The sequence below is a fragment of the Hylobates moloch genome, unplaced genomic scaffold (genome assembly GCF_009828535.3).
Source record: "Hylobates moloch isolate HMO894 unplaced genomic scaffold, HMol_V3 SCAFFOLD_8, whole genome shotgun sequence".
NCBI classification, from domain to species: domain Eukaryota; kingdom Metazoa; phylum Chordata; class Mammalia; order Primates; family Hylobatidae; genus Hylobates; species Hylobates moloch.
Genome location: NW_026652283.1, coordinates 230273 through 251200, shown reverse-complemented (window position 1 = coordinate 251200; position 20928 = coordinate 230273). Strand labels below are relative to the sequence as shown.

Here is a 20928-nt window from a genome sequence, read left to right as displayed (position 1 = left end):
GCTGGAGAGCACAGTGGACGCTGTTCTGCTTGGATTCTTGGCACATTCCTCTCTCCTTGTGCAAGTATCTTCCGGTGCCAGTCAACGAGGCCCTAGCCCTTTGAAGTGGGCTAGCCATGATTAATTCTTTCTTTCTTTTTCATCTGTTTTATTTTTATTTTTTTGAGATGGAGTCTCACTCTGTTGCCCAGGCTGGAGTGCAGTGGCGCCATCTCAGCAGGTATCAGGAGGTGCACCCTCCACCCCCCAGGTTCAAGCAATTCTCTGCTTCGGCCTCCCAAGTAGCTGGGATTACAGGCACCTGCCAACACGCCCAGCTAATTTTTGTATTTTTAGTAGAGACAGGGTTTCACCATTTTGGCCAGGCTGGTCTTGAACTCCTGACCTTGTGATCCACCTGCCTCAGCCTCCCAAAGTGCTGGGATTACAGGCGTGAGCCACTGTGCCCGGCCCAATTCTTTCTGGCTCAGATAAGTTCCTCAATTCTGAACTGGACTTTGAATCCTTTACTTGCCCGGAAAAGCATTTTTGCATGGTTAGCATGATATTCTTCATCCCTTCATGACCTGACTCCTGTCTGTGTCACCACCTCACCTTTACCTCTCTCACCTTGTGCATGATGCTCCCCTTCCTGGCACATCTTTGTGCATCACTGCCACCACCTCCATTCCACCATTATTTTTCAAAGGGAAAGTAAACCTTGGGGGTACCTCCTCCAACACCCCAAGATTGGATTAGGTTCTTGTTAAATGTGTCTGGTAGCACCTGCACCGGCCCCGGCCCTGCGGCTGCACTTCCCTCACTTTTCATCTGTTTGTTGACTTGGTTTTCCCACTAGTCATCAAGATCGTGAGGGCAGAAAAGCTGTCTTTATCTCCACAGCTTCTGTGCCTAGCACAGTGCTGGCTCCATCATAAGCACTCAAAAATATTGATTGAATGAATCAAGGTTTAAAGAGCTGTTTTATTATAATTAGTCTGGGGGCGGTGGCTCACACCTGTAATCCCAGCACTTTGGGAGGCGGAAGCCGGTGGACTGCCTCAGCTTGGGAGTTCGAGACCAGCCTGGGCAAGATGGTGAAACCCCATCTCTACTAAAAATACAAAAAATTTGCCAGGGTCGGTCGTGCACACCCATGGCCCTAGCTACTTGGGAGGCTGAGACAGGAGGATTGCTTGAGCCTGGGAGGTGGAGGTTGCAGTGAGCCAAGATTGTGCCACTGCACTCCAGCCTGGGTAATAGAGAAAGACTTTGTCTCCAAAAAAAATCTGTTTTATTATACTTCTCTAGCTTTATATATATTTTCTTTTCTTCTTTTTAATTTTTTAAAATATCTATGTGTACTGAAACCACCCTTGACAACCAGCCTGTCAGATAGTAAAGATTTTATCCAGATCTCAGTGGAGTCCCTCTTGAAACAATTTTGTCAATTTTTGGTGGCCTAGAGCTCTTGCTTCAGGGCGTCATTAGGCCCATCTTCCTATGGATTGCCTGGGGGTCTCTGGGACAATTCTGGGGCACATTGAATACCTGAGTGTTATTTTTTGACACTGTTGACATCTCTCTTAGTGAGCCTGGTTTGACTCAGAGCCTAGCATTTGAACAGCACGAGACACGCTGTCCCGCCAAGATGAAATTGTGCTTTTCTGGGTGTGCTGCAGCGTCCAGGAAAGTGAATGGTTTAGTGGAGAGAGCACCTAGCTGGCCTTCAATCACCCAACAGATACTTGTTGAGCTCCTGCTGTACGCCAGGCTCTGTTCTGAGCACAGGGAATATGGTAATAAACAAAAACAAAGACCCCACCCTCCTGGGGCTTTCACTGTAGCGATGGGAGGTAGACATAAACAAAACAAGTGAATGAGAAGTGTCCAGTTAGAAAGCAGCAGTACATGTCGTGTTAGAAGACGGGCTATGGAGGAAAATAAAACAGAGACTGTGAGTTTTATGGGTGGGATTGCAATTTTAAGTGGCATGGTCAGGAAAGGCCTTACTGAGATGCCCATTCAGCATTGGTCTGAAGGAGGAGGAACGAGTCATCGAGCTGGGGGACAAGAACTCTAGGAAGAAGGCACTGAGGCAGCACAGCACCTAACACACCCCATGTGTGCAGGGAGCAGGGAACAGGGTGGATGTGGTAGAGCAGGTGGCTGAAGGGGCAGGGAACAGGGTGGATGTGGTAGAGCAGGTGGCTGAAGGGAATGGTGTGGGAATGGATCTAATATGGCCTTGAAGGCAACTAAAGGGGTTGCAGCTTTTTTCTTTGAGTGGGACGGGAAACCCACGGGAGGCTTTTACCTGGGGTGAGACATAGAGTGATCTAAGGTTTAACAAAATGGAGATTCCACGAGGGGAGCAAGGGTGAGAGCTGAAGGCCAGGTAGGAGACGGGAGCTGATGGTGCCTACCCCGTACCAGAGTGGTGGTAGTAGAGGTGACAAGAAGGATCAGTCTAGATATTTTGAAGGTGGAACCCAGACAATTTGCTGCCCTGGGTTCCAGCCTACACTTGGTCACTCATGAGCAGATAGGGGCCATTTCTAAGAAGATCCACTGTCTTCATGGGCACAACGGGGAAAACAGTATCTGTCTTAATATTTCCCAGGATTATTGTATTTATCAAACATAAAAAAGTCAACACTCTTTGTAAAACTCCAAAGTCACACACAAATAATACAGAGCACCATCTACTGAGCACTCTACATCCATGTTTTCATTTAATTTCTTATCAATCCTACGTAATGGATCTTACTATCTACATTTTAGAGACGAGCGAAGCAAAACACAGAGAGCTGAGTTAGAACTTACCCACGGCCGCACAGTTCATACCTGTGGGGTCAGCATTCAAGCCAGAGCTTTCCAACCTGCGCTCTCAGCCACTCTGACACATCACTTCCCTCTTATTATTCCTCGAAGGTGGTGACTTTGCACAGGACGCTTACATAGAAATGTTAGCATGCCTTGAAGCAGCGGACCTGAAGAGCATCTTTCCTGTTGCCCTCTGATCATGCTTGAGGAGAATGTGTACCCAAGCATCTATGTACCCACATGTCCAAGTGTGCAGGAGACAGTGAGCTGCACTTGTTGAGGTTATTACGTGTGGGAGGATGTTTTGTACAGATAACAGCCTGGCTCCTGCTGAATACCTTCCTTCCCATTCTCCTAGAATTTCACCCCACTCTCTAGTTGTGTCACAGGCTGGCTGATGATTTTTCTCTTTTTTCCCTCCTCGTGACCCATGGGTAGAGCACTGTATGGAGTTCCAGAAGGCCAACGGCTCCCTGAATGGTACCTCTGAGAATGCCACCTCTCCTGTCATCGAATTCTGGGAGTAAGTGAGACCCTCCCCGACCCAGTGTGGGCTGTGTGTTCAGAAGAAGGGTATGGGGAGGAGTTCACACCAAGGTCACTCTCAATGGACAGCAAGGGAAGAATTTCCACTAAGTGGCTTTTTTCTGTGGTGCCTGTGTTTGTGGTTATTGCAGTACTGGTTTCAGAGATGAGACTTCAGTTCTCCTGGGGCTGTGCCTGGCCTTCCTTTCCTGCACCCCTGTCCCGCGTTAGAGAGTGTGTGTGCATATGTGCTCTCACTCCGCACTGCCTCCTCCCTGTGGCTGCAAGAGTGTGGACTGTGACCCACCCCCTCCCCCCAGTACTGATATTCACCCAGGGCAAGAGTCCTGCCGTCAAAAAGTCCTGAAACCCTGGTTGGGAACATAGGTGCCTGCGCCCCCTTCCCCTGGCTGAGGACAAAGCACTCAGAGCAAACTTACCTGGAACAGTCTCCATTCTCCACCTTTATGTCCACCTCCAGCTCTGGGCTACGGATGGCCTCATGTGAAGAGAGCGGAGAAGCCTTTGGACAAAAGCCTGGAGGCAGGCTCAGCTCCACTGTCCCAGGACGGGGCCACAGAACTGAGGCTGGCAGAAAAAGTAAGACAGATTCAACCCTTCTCTCCCCAGGCGGCGGGTCTTGAAGATCTCTGATGGGATCCAGCACCTGGGGGCCCTGCGCTGGGAGCTGGCTCTGTGCCTCCTGCTGGCCTGGGTCATCTGCTACTTCTGCATCTGGAAGGGGGTGAAGTCCACAGGCAAGGTTCGTGTGGGGAGCTGCTGCCCCTCCCATTCCCGGACTCCCTGCCCTCACTGGGGGCTGTCACCCAGGGATTCTCTAAGCTGTGGCCCCGTCGAGGATGGGAGGCGATGACCCAGCAAGGATTTGATGTGGCTCCCTTCCTTGATTCTGTGCCTCTCCTAGATTCACATACTTTTGGTTTTTGGGACTGGAAGGGAGCGAGAAAGGCAGGAAGGACACCTCCAGGGTAATCTGATCTTGGAATTGACGATAGGTGGGCACATTGCAAATTGAACACAAGTCATGGTTCCCTAATTCATACAACAGTTCTTTGGAAAAATAATTCCATGAAGACTCTTCATCTCACAATGATTCTTAACCAACTCAAGAATTCCAGGGGACTCTTTGCCCTGGAGCAAAGAAAGCATTCTGAATTCTCCTGAACTCTTGCCCTGGGGGCCTCTCTTAATCTGGCTGCCTGGTTATGCTAAGCTAGTAAGCTCTGTGAGGACAGGGGTCACGTGTCACAAATCTTTTCATATCTGACAATCCTTGCCATGAATGCTAAGCACACTTGCTGGGAGAATGCCAAATGTCATTCAGTCACTCAACAAATATTTATTGAATATGTGTCAGGGGAGGCGGGAGCCTTTAGCTGGAGGGAGGAAGGGAAGAGGGGAGGCTGTGGTTCAAGGGATAGGGGAGATGGAACTATATGCGGAAAACCCACCCCCAATATTTTGACGTAGGTTCTTTCTATTTTCCATAAGTGTTGGCTGGCTGAGAAATAAAGGGAGACCGCATAAAGAGAGGAATTTTACAGCTGGGCTGCCGGGGGTGACATCACACAGCGGTAGGACCGTGATGCCCACTTGAGTCTCAGACCAGCAAGTTTTTATTAAGGGTTTCAAAAAGGGAGGGGGTGTAAGAACAGGGAGTAGGTACAAAGATTGCAGGTTTCAAAGGGCAAAAAGCAGAACTACTATTAAGGATCTAACAAAGATCACCTGCTTCTGAGGGAACAGGACAAAGGGCAAAAGCAGAACTACTAAAAAGGGTCCAACAAAGATCACAGGGCAAAGGACAAAAGCAGAACTACTAATAAGGGTCTATGTTCAGCAGTGCACGTATTGTCTTGATAAACATCTTAAATAACAGAAAACAGGGTTCGAGAGCAGAGAACTGGTCTGACCACAAATTTACCAGGGCAGAGTTTTTCCCCACCCTAGTCAACCTGAGGGTTCTGCAGGAGACCAGGGCGTATCTCAGTCCTTATCTCAACTGCATAAGACAGACATTCCCAGAGTGGCCGTTTACAGACCTCCCCCCAGGAATGCATTCCTTTCCCAGGGTATTAATATTAATGTTCCTTGCTAGGAAAAGAATTTAGTGATATCTCTCCTACTTGCACGTCCGTTTATAGGCTCTCTGTAAGAAGAAAAATATGGCTCTTTTTGCCTGACCCCACAGGCAGTCAGACCTTATGGCTTTCTTCCCTTGTTCCCTAAAAATCGCTATTATTCTGTTCTTTTTCAAGCTGCACTGATTTCATATTGTTCAAACACACGTTTTACAATCAATTTGTACAGTTAACACAATTATCACGGTGGTCTTGAGGTGAGGTACATCCTCAGCTTACGAAGATAACAGGATTAAGTGATTAAAGTAAAGACAGGCATAAGAAATTATAAAAGTATTATTTGGAAACTGATAAATATCCATGAAATTTTCACAATTTATGTTCCTCTGCCATGGCTCCAGCTGGTCCCTCCATTCGGGGTCCCTGACTTCCTGCAACAGAACTAAACAACTGCGGATGAGCTGGGAGCAGAAGTAACACTCCCTTGACCTTTTCTGAGGAGTGCCCCTGCCACTTCTTCTCTCACAAGCTCCTTGTCTCTCATTTGCCCATGACCAGGTGGTGTACTTCACAGCCACATTTCCTTACCTCATGCTGGTGGTCCTGTTAATTCGAGGGGTGACGTTGCCTGGGGCAGCCCAAGGAATTCAGTTTTACCTGTACCCAAACCTCACGCGTCTGTGGGATCCCCAGGTAAGAAGCCACAGACAGAAGCCCTCACGTGGCTCCCAGGGCACCTGAGCGTCAGTCTTTCCCTGCATTCTGACGGGGAACCCCCGCACCTAGCACTACCCTAGGGTGTCCACAGTGGCAGCGGGAGTGCACCCTTCCTTCTCTAAACATCTGTTTGTTGCCAGAAAGGGGTCCCAATCCAGACCCCAAGAGAGGGTTCTTGGACCTCTCACAAGAAAGAATTTGGGGGGAATAGAATAAAGCAAAAGCAAGCTTATTAAGAAAGTAAAGGAGGCCAGGCACAGTGGCTCTGAGGCAGGAGAATCGCTTGAACCCAGGAGGTGAAGGTTTCAGTGAGCTGAGATCGCGCCACTGCACTCCAGCCTGGACAACAGAGTGAGACTCTGTCTCTAAAATAAAATAAAATAAAATAAAATAAAGGAATAAAGAATGGCTGCTCCATAGGCAGGGCAGCCCCAGGGCTACTGGTTGCCCATTTTTATGGTTATTTCTTGATTATATGCTAAACAAGGGGTGGATTATTCATTAGTTTCCTGGAAACGTGTGCGCAATTCCCAAAACTGAGGGTTCCCCCCCATTTTAGACCATAGAGGTTAACTTCCTGACGTTGCCATGGCATTTGTAAACTGTCATGGAGCTGGTGAGAGTGTCTTTCAGCATGCTAATGCATAATAATTTACACATAATGAGTGGTGAGGAAGACCAGAGGTCACTTCTGTTGCCATCTTGGTTTTGGTGGGTTTTGGCCGGCTTCTTTACTGAAACTGTTTTATCAGCAAGGTCTTTATGACCTGTATCTTCTGACGTGACGACCTCCTGTCTCATCCTGTGACTTAGAATGCCTTACCTCCTGGGATGCAGCCCCAGCGGGTCTCAGCTTCATTTTACCCAGCCCCTATTCAAGCTGGAGTCGCTGTGGTTCAAATGCCTCTGACATGTTAGCAGCTGTTTGTGGTCATAAGGTGTCTCACACTGTCCCTTCTTGGGTTCACAGCTGCCAGGGAACCCAGGCAAATGTTACTAGGGTAGTATTTCTAGTAATATTTCTCAAGGGCCACAAGTGTCACTCACAGTCCCTACTCAAGGGTGCCCTTCTGCCATCCTCTCCGCACCCGCTTTGTACATTTATCTCTTAGGAGCTCATCTCCTACTGAGCTTCCTCCTTAATGCTTACCCCTCAGTCTGCCTCCTGGTTCCCTGCCTCTGCCCATGTGACCCATGTCTAGGCCGCAGCTCCCTGGCCCCGCCCTCAGCCCGCTGGGCTAGTGTTAAGTTTCCCCGTCAGCTGTCCAGAGGCTCCGGGTCTCCTCCCCACCACCCTTCCTTTGCGGTCTGCACCCCCTCTGCTACAGCTGGCTTTTTTACCGTCCGGGTAGGGAGGGGTGGTGTTGCCTGCGGCCTGAAGGGGGTTGGAAAGCAAGGCCTGGAAGGGGCAGCCCCTGCCTCTGACAGGTCTCTCACCTTCCCCTCCTTGGCAGCCATTTGAAAGCTGGCAAAGCCAGGAGGTGTCGAGGGCCAGAGGGGTGCGTGGGTAAGCTCCGCCCCGGAGGCCCTGAAGTGTTGTTACCCAGTTATGCCCTGCTCTGCCTCCTGGGTGCAGAGACCACCCCGCGGGGGAGTGAGTGGGCAACCTAGAGCCACGTCTATGAAAGAAGCCCCAAGGAGACATGAGGGCGGGCGGCTCCCAGCATGTAGGAGACACACTGGCTGGCTTTCCAAACGTTTGAAATAGTCGGGCACCAGCATATTCACTGACGTTGCTCACAGGGAGCAAGAGAAAGGGGACAGGCACCCTGAGGCTGGGAGCCCCATGCACACAAGGGCAATGGCTCCCCCTGGGGCAGAATGTCAGGCGATCTGGAAGCCAAACTGTCCTCAGGTCTCCTGGCCACTCCGGCCATGTTTTGATTCTTTCAGCCTGAGCTCTGCTGGGACGCTGTGGCTTCCAGAAGCAGACAGATCACTGCTATTCAGAAACCTCCCGGCAGAGTCAAGTAGCCCTGGTCCTGAGTGTTTCTCAATAACGTTCTGGTGGCATAGCAGCTTATCCTTCCCTTCTCCCATTTCTCAGACAGCGTGGAGATACAGACTGCTACTGCCACAGGTCCACACAGGGTACGAAGGCGGCAGTCAGGCTTTGGAGCCAAACTGTAGAAGCACAACTGGGGTCCTAGAAGGATCCCAGTGCACGTTCCTCATTGTAAGATGAGCACACTGTGGCCTACGGTTGTGCAGCCAGTAATTATGGCAGACCAGGCAAAGGGTATCTTTGTTTTGTGAATCATAAGCCCTTTGACTTATCTGGAACCAAAGGGTTGTGATGGACAGGAGGTGGTGAGCAAGAGTTGTAGGGGAAGTTGAATGGAGGGGAGGCTTTGAAGGCTGGGCGAAGAGTTTGGCTTGGATTCCCCACACAAGAGAAAGCCATTGTGGTTCTGGAGGGGCAGAGTTGAGAACCAGTGGCTAAGCTACAAAGTTCGTCTTTGTCTGCAGGTAGGCCAGAGAGGAAGGAGGCATGATCAGGAAAGGTGACAGGCAGGTAGGCTGGCAGAGAAAAAGGACAGAGGGGCTCAGTATTTCCACAACAGATTCATGGCTTTGTCCTGATCAGCTACTTATAGCTAACAGCTAGGGCATGCTTCCTCGGTCCCTGACATTGTTAAGAGGCTTACGTGCATTATTTCAGCAAACACTCTCAGCAGATCAACAAGGCACCCCCATTTTATAGATTAGGACATTAAGGCCTAGAGAGCTTAAAGCATGTTTTCATCCTCATACCTGCAACTGGGACTGGGTCTGAATGATGACGAATCCCGTGCACTTTATGATCCACTCTTGGAGACGAGGTCCCTGGCCACTCACTTTTGTTTCTCTCACAGCTTATGCATTCAGCAAAACCCTGAATGAATCTACTATGAGCATCTACTATGTGCCGGATCTGTTTCAGGTGCCACGTTTGGTATATAGTAGCTTCCAGAAAACGTAAAGAAGGTGGACCAGGTAGCTTTCAACTTCTCAGCATTAGTGAGGCCATACGTCTCTGTCGGGGTGACTGCAGGGACAAAGACCTCTTTCAGTCTGTACTCTGGGATACCATTCTTTCCATTCCAGCCAGCTTCGGGCTGTGCAGGGAGCATCTGTGTTCCAAGTGCTTTGGGGCTGTGGGGAGGGGGATGGCTCAAGTGCCGGGACTCGTCCCGAGCAGCCTTCTTCTCTGCCTGGTCCAAGTCTCATGCTGAAGCTAGGCCTTTGTTGTCAGTGAACAAAGCAGCACCTGCAGGGTGGGGGTGCTTTGCCAGAGCCCTAATTGAATCTAGTTGGCACTCCCCAGGAAGTGTGATCATTCTAACTGGCATTTGCCTGGCACTTGAGAAAGTTGCAAAATGTCTTCTCCCTGACACAGACCAAAGACGCATCTCTCTGCCAAGCACTGAGGCCGGTTGTCAGGAGCCAGGCAGAGACAACGCCGTGCTCCCCTCTTGTTTGCTCCCCTTTTCCTGCCAGGCTTGCTGTTTGAGGGGCAGGTTGCTGCCTTTCCCGGTGTTCCCAGGCCTTGTCTCGTCCCCCTGGAGAATGGCCACTGGAGACCCAGGGCTCTGCTGGAGCGTGCGCTTTGCTCAGACCACTTGTTTCTTTCCCGGGTCCTGGCCCTGTGCCTGCTCTACTGCACTTGCTGAGGGTGGGGGATGGGAGGAGGGCATCCAAAGAGCCCGCGTGGAACCTTTTAAATCCCCACGTTAAGCAAGTCTAAGGAAAGGCTTGTTTAGGGAGGAAGCTGAAATCACCGATTAGAACTAGTCTTTCTTTTAGTATTGAAATCCAATCTATGCCACCTCATTATCAGTGAAAGATGAGCTGCTTTTTAAAATAATAGCAGCAGTAAACAGTGACCAAAACTAACCTTATTATGTCCTTCTTGTTCGCCAGGCCCTTTGCTGAGTGCTCGACACAGTTCAACCCTGTGAGTTTGGGGTCAGCCTCATCTTACGGATGGAGAAACAGAAGCTTAGGAAACTTAAGAAACTTGCCCAGAATCACAAAACTAGCATGTGGGGGAGCGTGGGTTTTATCTCATGTAGTCTTTTGATGACTGCTGTCTTATTTACCATGATAGATATTTCCCAAAGAATATGAATTATTTGAGAGTTTTAACAGCTGCTTTTTATTATTCCAGAAGGTGAGATAGGAAGCTAATATTTATTTATGTGTTAGGCATTTTACATACATTATTTTATTTGTTATTATACCCATTTTCCTGATGAGAAAAGGGAGGTTCAGGGAGGTTAAGTGACTTGCCTAAGATCACACAGCCAGTAATTAATAAAGTCAGGAATTGAGCCCAGATTAATGTAACTTCAAAGCCGTGCTTTTCCATTACACAACATTGCCTTCCTAAAAATAGTAGATAGATATTAATAATCCTAGGGGTTGGACTTGAGGCTGAAAACATCTTTCCCAGATCTTCTAGAGTCCCCTCTCCTCCTCTTTTCCCCCAAGACCTCTTTTACCTGCATTCCACCAAGGATTTTTTACACTTGTTTTTCCCTTGGTCGGCCTTCTGCCCTAGCCAGAGACAAATCAGAGCTTTATTCCAGAAACCAGGGCTCGTGGAGTGGGCAGGGACGGGTCGCCTGTGGTGGGAATGGAACAGCTTGCTCTGACCCCGTTCTCTTCCCCATCCCAGCAGGCTTGTCGGGCAGCAGCTGTGTGGGGAGCTGGGGCTTGCCAAGCTCCCAGCGAGGGGGCTTTGGTCAAAGGCTTTAGTCAAAGAGTGCGTTGACCCTTGCGCTCTGGGTTCTCAGCCTCCTGCTGCATTTTCCTTAGTTCTCATTAACCTCTCCCCCAACTCAGCCTCCATGTGACCCCACTCCGACCTCCCACCCCTGCCGAGGCGAGATAAATGGCCAAGTCACGATTTCTCTTGTTATTCCTTCCCAAGCACAAGTTCACAAAGCTGCCTGTACCCGGCTTGTGCCTCCGCCTGTGTGCGGGCAGCCGCGGCCTGTCTCCTTGGTAATTCATGGCCCAGTCTGCACCCAGTGCACTGTCAGGCCCGGAGCAAATGTCCAAGGCGCGAGGCCTCCGGGCTCCCGGGGCACATCCTGAATGACCTTTTTGGGAGGGGGTGCCTGACCTCATGAAGGGGCATTGCCCGTGGGTCCCAGGAGGCATGCATTGGTCCTGAGCCCTTACACCTCTGACCCTGGGGAAGCACTTTCTCTCTAAGCTCAGGGCCTTTTGCCGGAAGGTCCTGCTCTTGAAGCTGCCAATAACTTAGCCAGTGAAGCAGGAATGAGATAGAACCGGGTGACTTTCATTCCTGAGATGAATATCTTTGCAGGATCTGTGTGGCAGAGTTTTAGAAGAGGAAAGGATTTGGAATGTTTTGAGGGAGCAAACAGACTGGCCAAGGCCTCTCCTCAAAACTGGTGTCACCTCACACTGAAACTTTTTTTTTTAAACTGGGAGAAGTGAGACACTGCAGTTTGCAAGCACCCCCTTCCTGTCCCAGGGTCTCTCCTTCATTCCCTTTCCTTTTCTAGCATTTCATTCCCAGTGTTTCCTTCTCTGTGTGATTTCCTCCCTGGCTCCAGCCCCTCCAGATCCTCCTCTGTGCTTCTTGCTGCTGACCCCTTGTCCCCGGTGGCACCTCCTGCCTCACAGACCACCTCGGGACAGGATTCCCAGTGAACTCAAGAATGGGAGGCTGGAGACATTATCCCCTTCCCCCTACCATCTTCCCTGCTCTGTCCCTGGCCCTGCAGAATGGAGACATGATGAGAGGGGGGGTGCCCTGGTGCACCCCTGATGCAGGGGCCATAGGACAGCATCCCATACGTGGTGACCATTAGGGTCACCCAGGAAGCTCTGAAAAGGATACGAGTTCTGGGTTCTCCTTCAGGCCTAGGGATTCAGTGTCTCGACTGGAGATGCTAGCTGAGGAATCGGCATGATTCTGAGGTGGTCAGCCTGCTGATGGATCCCTCGGGCCCCTACACTGCTGAGAAATGTGGCCACTTTGGTAGGGGTGAGCGTGAAAGGAGGGAGCAAGGGGTAGGGGCTGAGGGTGGTGACCATGCCTTGGGAGGCAGGCAAAGACCAGGAAGGGACTGAGGAATTGGAGGCCTGATACTAGCGGAAGAGAGGGTGAAAGGGTAGAGGGTTTTATGGAAAGTAGGGGCCTGCCTGGGGGGTTCTGGAATGAGGCTGAGCAAAAGACACGGACGGGTCATCCGGCGCCCTTTCCGTTGGGAACACAGACACGTGAGGAACACCTGCTTGGATGTCTGCGTCCATAGCGGGGTGCTCCCTGGTTGTGCTCACGTCACCAGGGGCAGGAGCGCCTGGGGAGGGTCCTGCAGATCTGCAGGGTCACTCGGTCCTGTTGCCTTGATGTTCTTTCTGTCTGGGATGTTATTCTAGCTGTTAGATCTAAATCATAACATGCACAGGCTGGGCGAGCCAGCTGAGAAAATAACAATAACAACTGAACTCTATGTTTAGCTGGACTGTGATTTTTCCCCTCCCAAGGAGTACAAAGCCCTTTTTAGAGGTGTTTCTCTTCGTCCTTTTGCCTTTTTGTGAGCCGAGAATTATTCTCCCTGTCTTTAGACAGAGGTTGCTGAGACGTGAGGGGCAAAGCTCCATACTGGCGGTGGCCCTGCTATTAGGGACAGTGTTCCTGGAGACGCGGTGCCTGGATTCCTCCATACTGGTCATAGGAGAAAGTGCGGGCAGAACCTAGGATCAAACACCTGACAGGAGACGTAGCTTTGTTCTAGAGCCCTGTCCCACCCCCCTACACGCTTCCGCCATGGTCTTTTTGTCTTTTTCATTTTCTTTGAATGCCTAATGCCTGTTCTATCCTAGTAGTGCCCAAGAAACTTCATCTAGGAGTCCAGGGAGTGGAGCCCACTGGGGTGAGCAGAGGTAGCAGGATGCCAGTGTTGGCTGAGAGCAGGTTTCTCACCATCCCTAGCCAGGGTCTGGCTCAGCCACTTGCCTATGTCTGCCCATGGCTTGACTGGCCTGGCTTTCCTGGGAGTTCACCTTTCTTGCCCTTCCCCTTTGTAGGTGTGGATGGATGCAGGCACCCAGATATTCTTCTCCTTCGCCATCTGTCTTGGGTGCCTGACAGCCCTGGGCAGCTACAACAAGTACCACAACAACTGCTACAGGTGATTGGGGGCGTGGGGCCCAAGCCACACACCTGCTTCTCTCTACTGTCCCTCTAGCCACGCTAGATGAGGGTGAGTTGGAGGGTGCATCAGCTCCTGGATCTGCCCCTCTGTCTACACCCCCATATCCAACACCCCAGGGCTACCAGGAGCTGCAAGGAGCCAACTGCAAGATGGACAGAGAATTGCATCTGAAAGGGTGGGATAGTTGTGATTGGCTGGGAGACCACAGCAGGGGACCCGGCCTCCTGGCTGATGTAGAGGTTAGTGGGCTCAGGAGTGCTAGGTAAGCAAGCCTGAGAAGCACAACAGGTCTTTGAATAATGTCGTTTCCTTATAACTTTGATGAGAAAAATAAACTGGTTTCATTATAGGTTGTTTTGCTTAAAATTGCAATTTGCAAGAATGTATCGATGATGTGAAGTGAGGTCCTACTGCGATTAGCAGTGTCACGCATTGCACCCCAGTCTTGCTTGCTTGGTAAATCTGCCCCAAAAACTTTGAATCCTTACCCATTTTTCACACCATCTCCCTCACATCACATCCTGTCCCCCTTGCTCTCTCCTTGCCTACCTGGTTTGTGCTCAGAAGATTTAAGCCGATTTTAACACAAGCTGAAACATAGCCGAAATGAAATCATATTGTGCATCTCAAAATTGAATTTAGGTGACTAAGAGTTATTGTTGTTTGGAATTACCCATGTCTGCACCCCTGTGTTAGCCAAATGGGATTATGGCCGAGTGGTAGTGTCCCATGAGGTGTGGGCCGATGTGGCAGAGAGGGGCGGCTGTGTGGCAGTTTGTCACATCTAGATCCATGTTTTACTTCCCTGGAGCCCCCTCATTCTTTTAGGACTACCTTGATTTATTCCATCCCTGGGCTGGTGGGGCCAAGGAGTGTTGGTGGAGAGCCAGTGCTTTGTGTGGTCCTCTGAATTCTGCCAGGTAGCCCTGCTCCGGCGTCCGTGAAGGGGCCAGGACAGTGTCCGCCAGGAGGGGCTGTGCTCCCAGACAGGAAGCAGGAGAGGTTGCAGCCCTGCTCTGACCCTGCCATTCTACCCTCTCCTCACCCCTGCCCCACAGGGACTGCATCGCCCTCTGCTTCCTCAACAGCGGCACCAGCTTTGTGGCCGGCTTTGCCATCTTCTCCATCCTGGGCTTCATGTCTCAGGAGCAGGGGGTGCCCATCTCTGAGGTGGCTGAGTCAGGTGAGTGTTACTGGGGAGGCTGGAGGTAGTGAGCCTGGTTCAAACCTCTGGCAGCCAGGGTCTAGAGGCGTTTCTGTTGTGTCACTACACTCTGGGTGAGCTATGACCACCATTCAGTGGATACACTCTGGGAAGACGTGGGGGAGAATCGAAACAGTAATTCCAGCTTTAAAGAGTAGGCATACCGTGAACATTTTTCTTCCCATCCTTGGCTTCCAGTTCATTACCCTGGAAGCAGCCAATGTTAATCTATTTCGTGTTTATCCTTCCAGAAATAGTTTAGACATATATGAGAAAAAATACATATACAGACATATGCATGCAATACATATTACTATTTCTATTTCTTGCCGCCTTCTTAAAAAACCAAATAATAACATACTATATACACTGTTCTGCACCTGGCCTCATTTTGTTCACTTTAAAATGAATGTCAAGGAGAAGTTTCTATCAGCACATAGGGTTTCCCCCTTTTGTGAATGACTGCCTTTCCACCATGCACTGCTGTTTTGCTGCTTTCAAATAACATCAAGGCCCAGGCCCCGATCTGGATAAGCCATAAAATGTTTCTCTTGCTCACCTATTTTTGCCCTGTAACAAGATGACTTTTTACCATGGCATTCAGAAGCACGCCTGGGCCACACAGGATGCCAATCCCTGGGCAGTGGATGTCTGTGATTCTCATTAAGAACGATAGTGTCTCTCTCTCCCTCCCTCTTTTTTTTTTTTAACTTTTTGAGATGGAGCCTTTCTCTGTCACCCAGGCTGGAGTGCAGTGACATGATCTCGGCTCACTGCAACCTCTGCTTCCTGGGCTGAAGTGATTCTCGTGCCTCAGCTTCCCGAGTAGCTGAGATTACAGGTGCATGCCACCACGCCTGACTAAATTTTGTATTTTTAGTAGCGACAGGGTTTCACCATGTTGGCCAGGCTGGTCTTGAACCTCTGGCCTCAAGTGGTCCACCTACCCCAGCCTCCCAAAGTGCTGGGATTATAGGCATCAGCCGCCATGCCTGGCCTGTGTCTCACTTTCTAAGTGTTGACTGTACGCCAGGTGCTGGGCGAAGCGCTCTATTGTACCATGCAACGGAAACCTGCGGGGCAGGCCCTGCACAACCCCCACCTCACCAATGTGGGAGCTGGGACTGGCGGAAGCAAAAGACCTCCAAGGTCACAGTGATGCTCTTCACTTTTCAGAGGAACTTCCCATGGTGGACTCAGGCTCCGTTACATGCGTTTTTTCCTGCCATATGAGTCAGTCGAGAGACACATTCATGGGCCGCGAGGATGTGTGTCAGCGGCATTCTGAAACCAGTGCCCGTGTAGTCATTGTAGGGTGACAGAACGGGCTCCAGGCGCAGAGGTGGTAAACTGGAGGCCTTAGGCCAACTCTGGCCTTGGAACGATTTTTTTGGTACCACCTACACTCCTTACAAATACAACAAAACATCGCGAGGGGCTGGGGCGTGATCGCTCCGCCTCTCACCAGGCCCTACCACCTCCTTGCGTTTTGCACTGGGTCTGCTTCACAAATTTCTATGGCCTGCTGGCTTCTGAGCTCATTCTAGGCTTGAAACCTCACGTCTATACAATAGATCTGGAGATCTGGAGTCCTTTTAGACCCACAGCCCTTTACACCTGCCGTCTCTAGATTCTGCTCTTGCCACTGAGAATACAGTGAGAGGCACCTTGGAAATGCGAGAACCAGGTGGAGGTTGGGGTGGCTTCTCCTGGGTGAGGACGTAGTGGTGACAGTAACTTTGGGGTGAAGTTTCCTCTGGCCCCTGTTACTCTATGGCCCCACACTGGGAAGCCATGGGTCACCCACGGCCTGGAGCTGGCCTGGGCACTGGCCCGTGTTCCTCTGCTCCATGTCGTAGGCCCTGGCCTGGCTTTCATCGCTTACCCGCGGGCCGTGGTGATGCTACCCTTCTCTCCTCTCTGGGCCTGCTGCTTCTTCTTCATGGTGGTTCTCCTGGGACTGGATAGCCAGGTATCAAGAGGCAGCCACTCAGAGGCTGAGAGATGAGTGGGGGGTGTGCGCTGGGGAGGAGGAGCAGTGGGCATGTCGTTCAGCTTTATGCCCCAAGCACCCTTACAATAGCTGGGGACTGGGTGAGTGTCAGAAGTGGATGCCCTTTCGGGGACACGGGAGCTTGAGGGTGAGTCCTGACCTAACCAGCAAGGACAATAGCTCTGGGGACCTGAGACAGTGAGGCTGGCAGGGCTGATCCTGGGAGCGAGAAGCCAGCGCTCATGGACAGGGCATCTTGGGAGCTCTCCTTCCCTCCAATCCCTTTGCCCTGTCATCCAGTTTGTGTGTGTAGAAAGCCTGGTGACAGCGCTGGTGGACATGTACCCTCACGTGTTCCGCAAGAAGAACCGGAGGGAAGTCCTCATCCTTGGAGTATCTGTCGTCTCCTTCCTTGTGGGGCTGATCATGCTCACAGAGGTGAGGGCCTGGGGAGCGGGCGAAGGCTGGGGAGGAGGAGCCAGGTGACAGCTGCTACCTGTCGGTGAGGCAGATACCCTGGCTCCCAGTCAGGGCAGGTCTTCTGGGCTTCCGGACACTAGGACTCCCTCTTTTCCCCATCCCAGGAACGACAAAGTAGGCAGGTCCCTCCTCTGGCCTTTGGGCATGGACCACCCACCTCCAGGGATGGGTGTGGAGCCATTTGGCTCCACAGTAAGTGAAGAGGTATGTGGAGCATTGGGTTGGGAGGAGCTGCCTCTCCAGCAAGATCTGGTGATTTCCCAGGCAGCTGAACCAAGTTCTATGTACAAACTTCAAAGCGAGAAAGGGAGCCCTGGGGCTGGGTGACATTCTGTGCCGTCTCAAGGGAGGAGGAGGGAGACGGAGCTTGTCAGCTTGACAATATCAATGACAGACCTTATCCTGATCCTTTCCCCAAAGAGTACACTCTATGTCTTGGGCTTCGGGGCCAGTCCCTAAGTGTTCTCAGATATAATCTAACAATAGCTGTCTTATTTCATCTATATTCTGTCCCAAAACAATAATAAAAATAATTAGCATCTCATATCTGCCTCGTGCTTTATGGCTTACAAATTACTTCTATTTTATGATCCGTCTCCTGCGATCCTCACCAACTCTGCTCTGTGCCTCCACTGTATGAAGCTAAAGGGCATAGGAGTGAATCTTTCTGTTTCCACCGGATAAAGTTCTTTTTAAAAGAATCTCCTCCCATGCAGGGCGGAATGTACGTGTTCCAGCTCTTTGACTACTATGCAGCCAGTGGCATGTGCCTCCTGTTCGTGGCCATCTTTGAGTCCCTCTGTGTGGCTTGGGTTTACGGTGAGTGACTCCTCCCTAGGTCCCAGCATCCTCCTCTCGTCTAAGGGTCTTGGGGTCCTTAGACACGAAACAGACATCTACTGCTCACACTTCCCTTTTCCTGGGGCGCCTCCCTACCCAACCTCCAAAATCTTGCAAATCCTAAATTGCTACCTTTGGAGGGCCCTCCAGAAGCTGCCTTGCCCGCAGTCTTGGTTAGAGCCGTACCTCGACCACCTCAGGTGGGTCCATATCCTGCCCTGTCCAAATGTTTTCAGCTTTTGACAACCTCGATAATCAGGAAGTGACTGCCTGTACCCAAGCCAAGTCCTGCTGTTTATGCCTATGAATGCCGGGGAAGAGCTTTCTCCCAGCAACGATTTGAATGGACAGCTGTGATGTCATCTCTTTATGGGTCCCTGCCCATTCTGATCTGGTTGTGGCCCCATCCTGATGTCCTGGGTGCCGAAGAGTGACTTTCTCCCCCGTCCTTCTTCTCTTCTCCGTTTAGGAGCCAGGCGCTTCTACGACAACATCGAAGACATGATTGGGTACAGGCCATGGCCTCTTATCAAATACTGTTGGCTCTTCCTCACACCAGCTGTGTGCACAGTAAGATCATTTCGGGGATAAAGTCAGATGAAGGGAGGGAGAGATGGTGGCTAGCAGGGTAGAGAAGCCGTTAGCCCTGCAATGGACTTCTTTGTAGGAACTGAAAATCATCTTAGATTTTCACTCATCCTCCTTTTGGATTCTAGAAAACTACAGCAAGATAGATTCTTCCTTTCCATTTCGCAGAAGGATAAACTGAGGTCCAGAGCTGTCAGACGGTTTGACCAACACCACAGTGTGAGTCTAACGTCACAGGCCAGGACTGAAACCCGGGTGCCTTGGGCTGCTCATAATAATACCAATAACCACAGCAATGGTAACAGCAGCCGGTATAGAGCACTGACTTTGTGTTGGGCACAAGGTGCTTTAACACGTATTAACTCATTTAATCCTCACAAGAGTCCCATGAAGGAAGTGCTGTTGTTACACTGGTGTTACAGGTGAAACTGAGGTTGAAGAGGTTGTTAAGCCACTGGCCCAAGCTAGAAAGTTGCAGAGAACTGGGATTCAAACCCACGCAACCTGGCTCCAGAATGTGGGCCTGAAACCCCAACGTGCAGCTTCCTTTGGCCTTGTCTCTTTGTGTCAGCTGTTCCTGAGCCCCCACTGTGTGCAAGATGTAACTGAGGAGCAGAGGGAGAACGAGGCATGGTCTCTACCCTTGAGGTGTACTCGTACCCCAAGCTCATGGTCTAGGAGAGGTAGTAAATACCTCACAGCATGCAGTGGCCACATGATGACAACCTAACTGGGAGTCAGCTGCACACAGAGGTGCCCAGGGGTACAGGGGCCCTGGAGTGACAGAGTATACTGCTGGAGGGTATGGGTTTTGGGCAGAGTGTGGATGGAGAAGATTGGAGGCTGATTGGTCCAGAAGAGCCTAGAGGGAATCCAGGCTTGGAGGGTGATTTCTGCCAGGCTGCTGGGGGCGGGGGAGCTGAGGGCACAAGGCCCCCACCCCCCAACCCCTTTCTCTTCTGCTGTCCCCCCCCAGGCCACCTTCCTCTTCTCTCTGATCAAGTACACTCCACTGACCTACAACAAGAAGTACACGTACCCATGGTGGGGCGATGCCCTGGGCTGGCTCCTGGCTCTGTCCTCCATGGTCTGCATTCCTGCCTGGAGCCTCTACAGACTCGGCACCCTCAAGGGCCCCTTCAGAGAGGTAGGGCCTTTGTGGGCAGGAAAGCAGCCAGAGGGGCTGGGAGCCTTCGCAGGCACTGACAGGTGGGCTGCCAGCCAGGGTGCACACAGTTGTATGGAGGGGCCAGTGGGCCCAGCCTGGGTGTCAGGGAGCGACAGAGTGCCTGCTGAGAAGTCTCAGGAAGACACAGGGGGACTCCCAGACAGCGGCTGTGATGACCGGAGGGCAGGTTTGTGTGTGAGGAGGCAGGTAGATGTTGGTGACGAGGGAAGCTGGCAGACCTGCCCCCACTCCGCACCTGACAGCCACCTCCGCTCGCCCCGCAGAGAATCCGTCAGCTCATCTGCCCAGCCGAGGACCTGCCCCAGAGGAACCCAGCAGGACCCTCGGCTCCCGCCACCCCCAGGACCTCACTGCTCAGACTCACAGAGCTGGAGTCTCACTGCTAGGGGGCAGGCCTTGGATGGTGCCTGTGAGCCTGGCCGTGGGGATGGCTGCAGAGGGGACGGGGCAGAAGCAGCCCCATGTGCTTCCCTGCCCCCGACCTGGAGTGGATAAGACAAGAGGGGTATTTTGGAGTCCACCTGCTGAGCTGGAGGCCTCCCACTCCAACTTTTCAGCTCAGGGGTTGCTGAACAGATGTGAAAGGCCAGTGCCAAGAGTGTCCCTCTGAGACCCTTGGGAAGCTGGGTGGGGGCTGGTGGGTGGGGCGAGACTGTTGCTGGCTTCAGGTCCTCTCATCCTTCATTCCATTAAATCCACGTTCTTCCCGCTGACTGCTGGCGGTTCTGTCTGATTTCTGCCCCCCGCCTGGCTGCCTTGACCCTTCCCCACGTTACAGTTATGGCTTTAGGACCCTGCCCCTCCCCATCCGAGCCTCCCCCACTGAGTTATCCCTGGGGCCCACTCAGCACAGTGATGGGGGCGGGTGGTGGGGCCAGGCTGACAGCCTCCATCATCAGGCATCTGGACCAGAGGAGGCTGCCCAGCCTCTCTCCACGCGTCCTCAGCTTCCTTCCTCTGCCTTTGCGCTGTTGAATAAGAAAGGAAATTGAGGGACACATGAAGGAGACCCGAGTCCTAGACAGAGGAAAGGGAAAGGCTGGTGGCAGCTTCCTCCTGCCCACTTTCCCTGCTGTGTCCTCGCCTACCCCCAGCGGCCAAAACTGTGCCTGTGTGCCCACCGAGGCCGGGCACGGGGGACGTGGGAGAGGGCCGGCTATGACCACGCCCCAGTGCAGCAGGTGCGGGGAGCCTTGGCAGAGGAGGGCGCTGCCCGGCTCAGCCAGCAGAGGGACGCCACTTCCTTGGAGCCGCCTCGCTCTTCTGAGGAGACACCGGATGCCGGGGCACCGCCAGATGTGGCCACG

General features: G+C 51.7%; 1 protein-coding gene across 2 annotated transcripts in view; it reads left to right on the top strand.

The window, feature by feature from the left end:
- The window catches only part of SLC6A13 (solute carrier family 6 member 13), a 40156-nt gene extending 20034 nt beyond the window's left edge, over positions 1–20122 (top strand). For both annotated transcript variants that reach the window (XM_032159225.2, XM_032159227.2), the window contains exons 5-15: positions 3244–3328; positions 3961–4093; positions 5991–6125; positions 13200–13303; positions 14386–14510; positions 16391–16503; positions 16825–16962; positions 17721–17823; positions 18314–18414; positions 19409–19579; positions 19885–20122. In XM_032159225.2, the coding sequence (XP_032015116.1) occupies positions 3244–3328; positions 3961–4093; positions 5991–6125; positions 13200–13303; positions 14386–14510; positions 16391–16503; positions 16825–16962; positions 17721–17823; positions 18314–18414; positions 19409–19579; positions 19885–20007 (1331 nt within the window). In that variant the 3' untranslated portion in view covers positions 20008–20122. The remainder of the gene's footprint in view (positions 1–3243; positions 3329–3960; positions 4094–5990; positions 6126–13199; positions 13304–14385; positions 14511–16390; positions 16504–16824; positions 16963–17720; positions 17824–18313; positions 18415–19408; positions 19580–19884) is intronic.
- Positions 20123–20928: the final 806 nt, after the last annotated feature.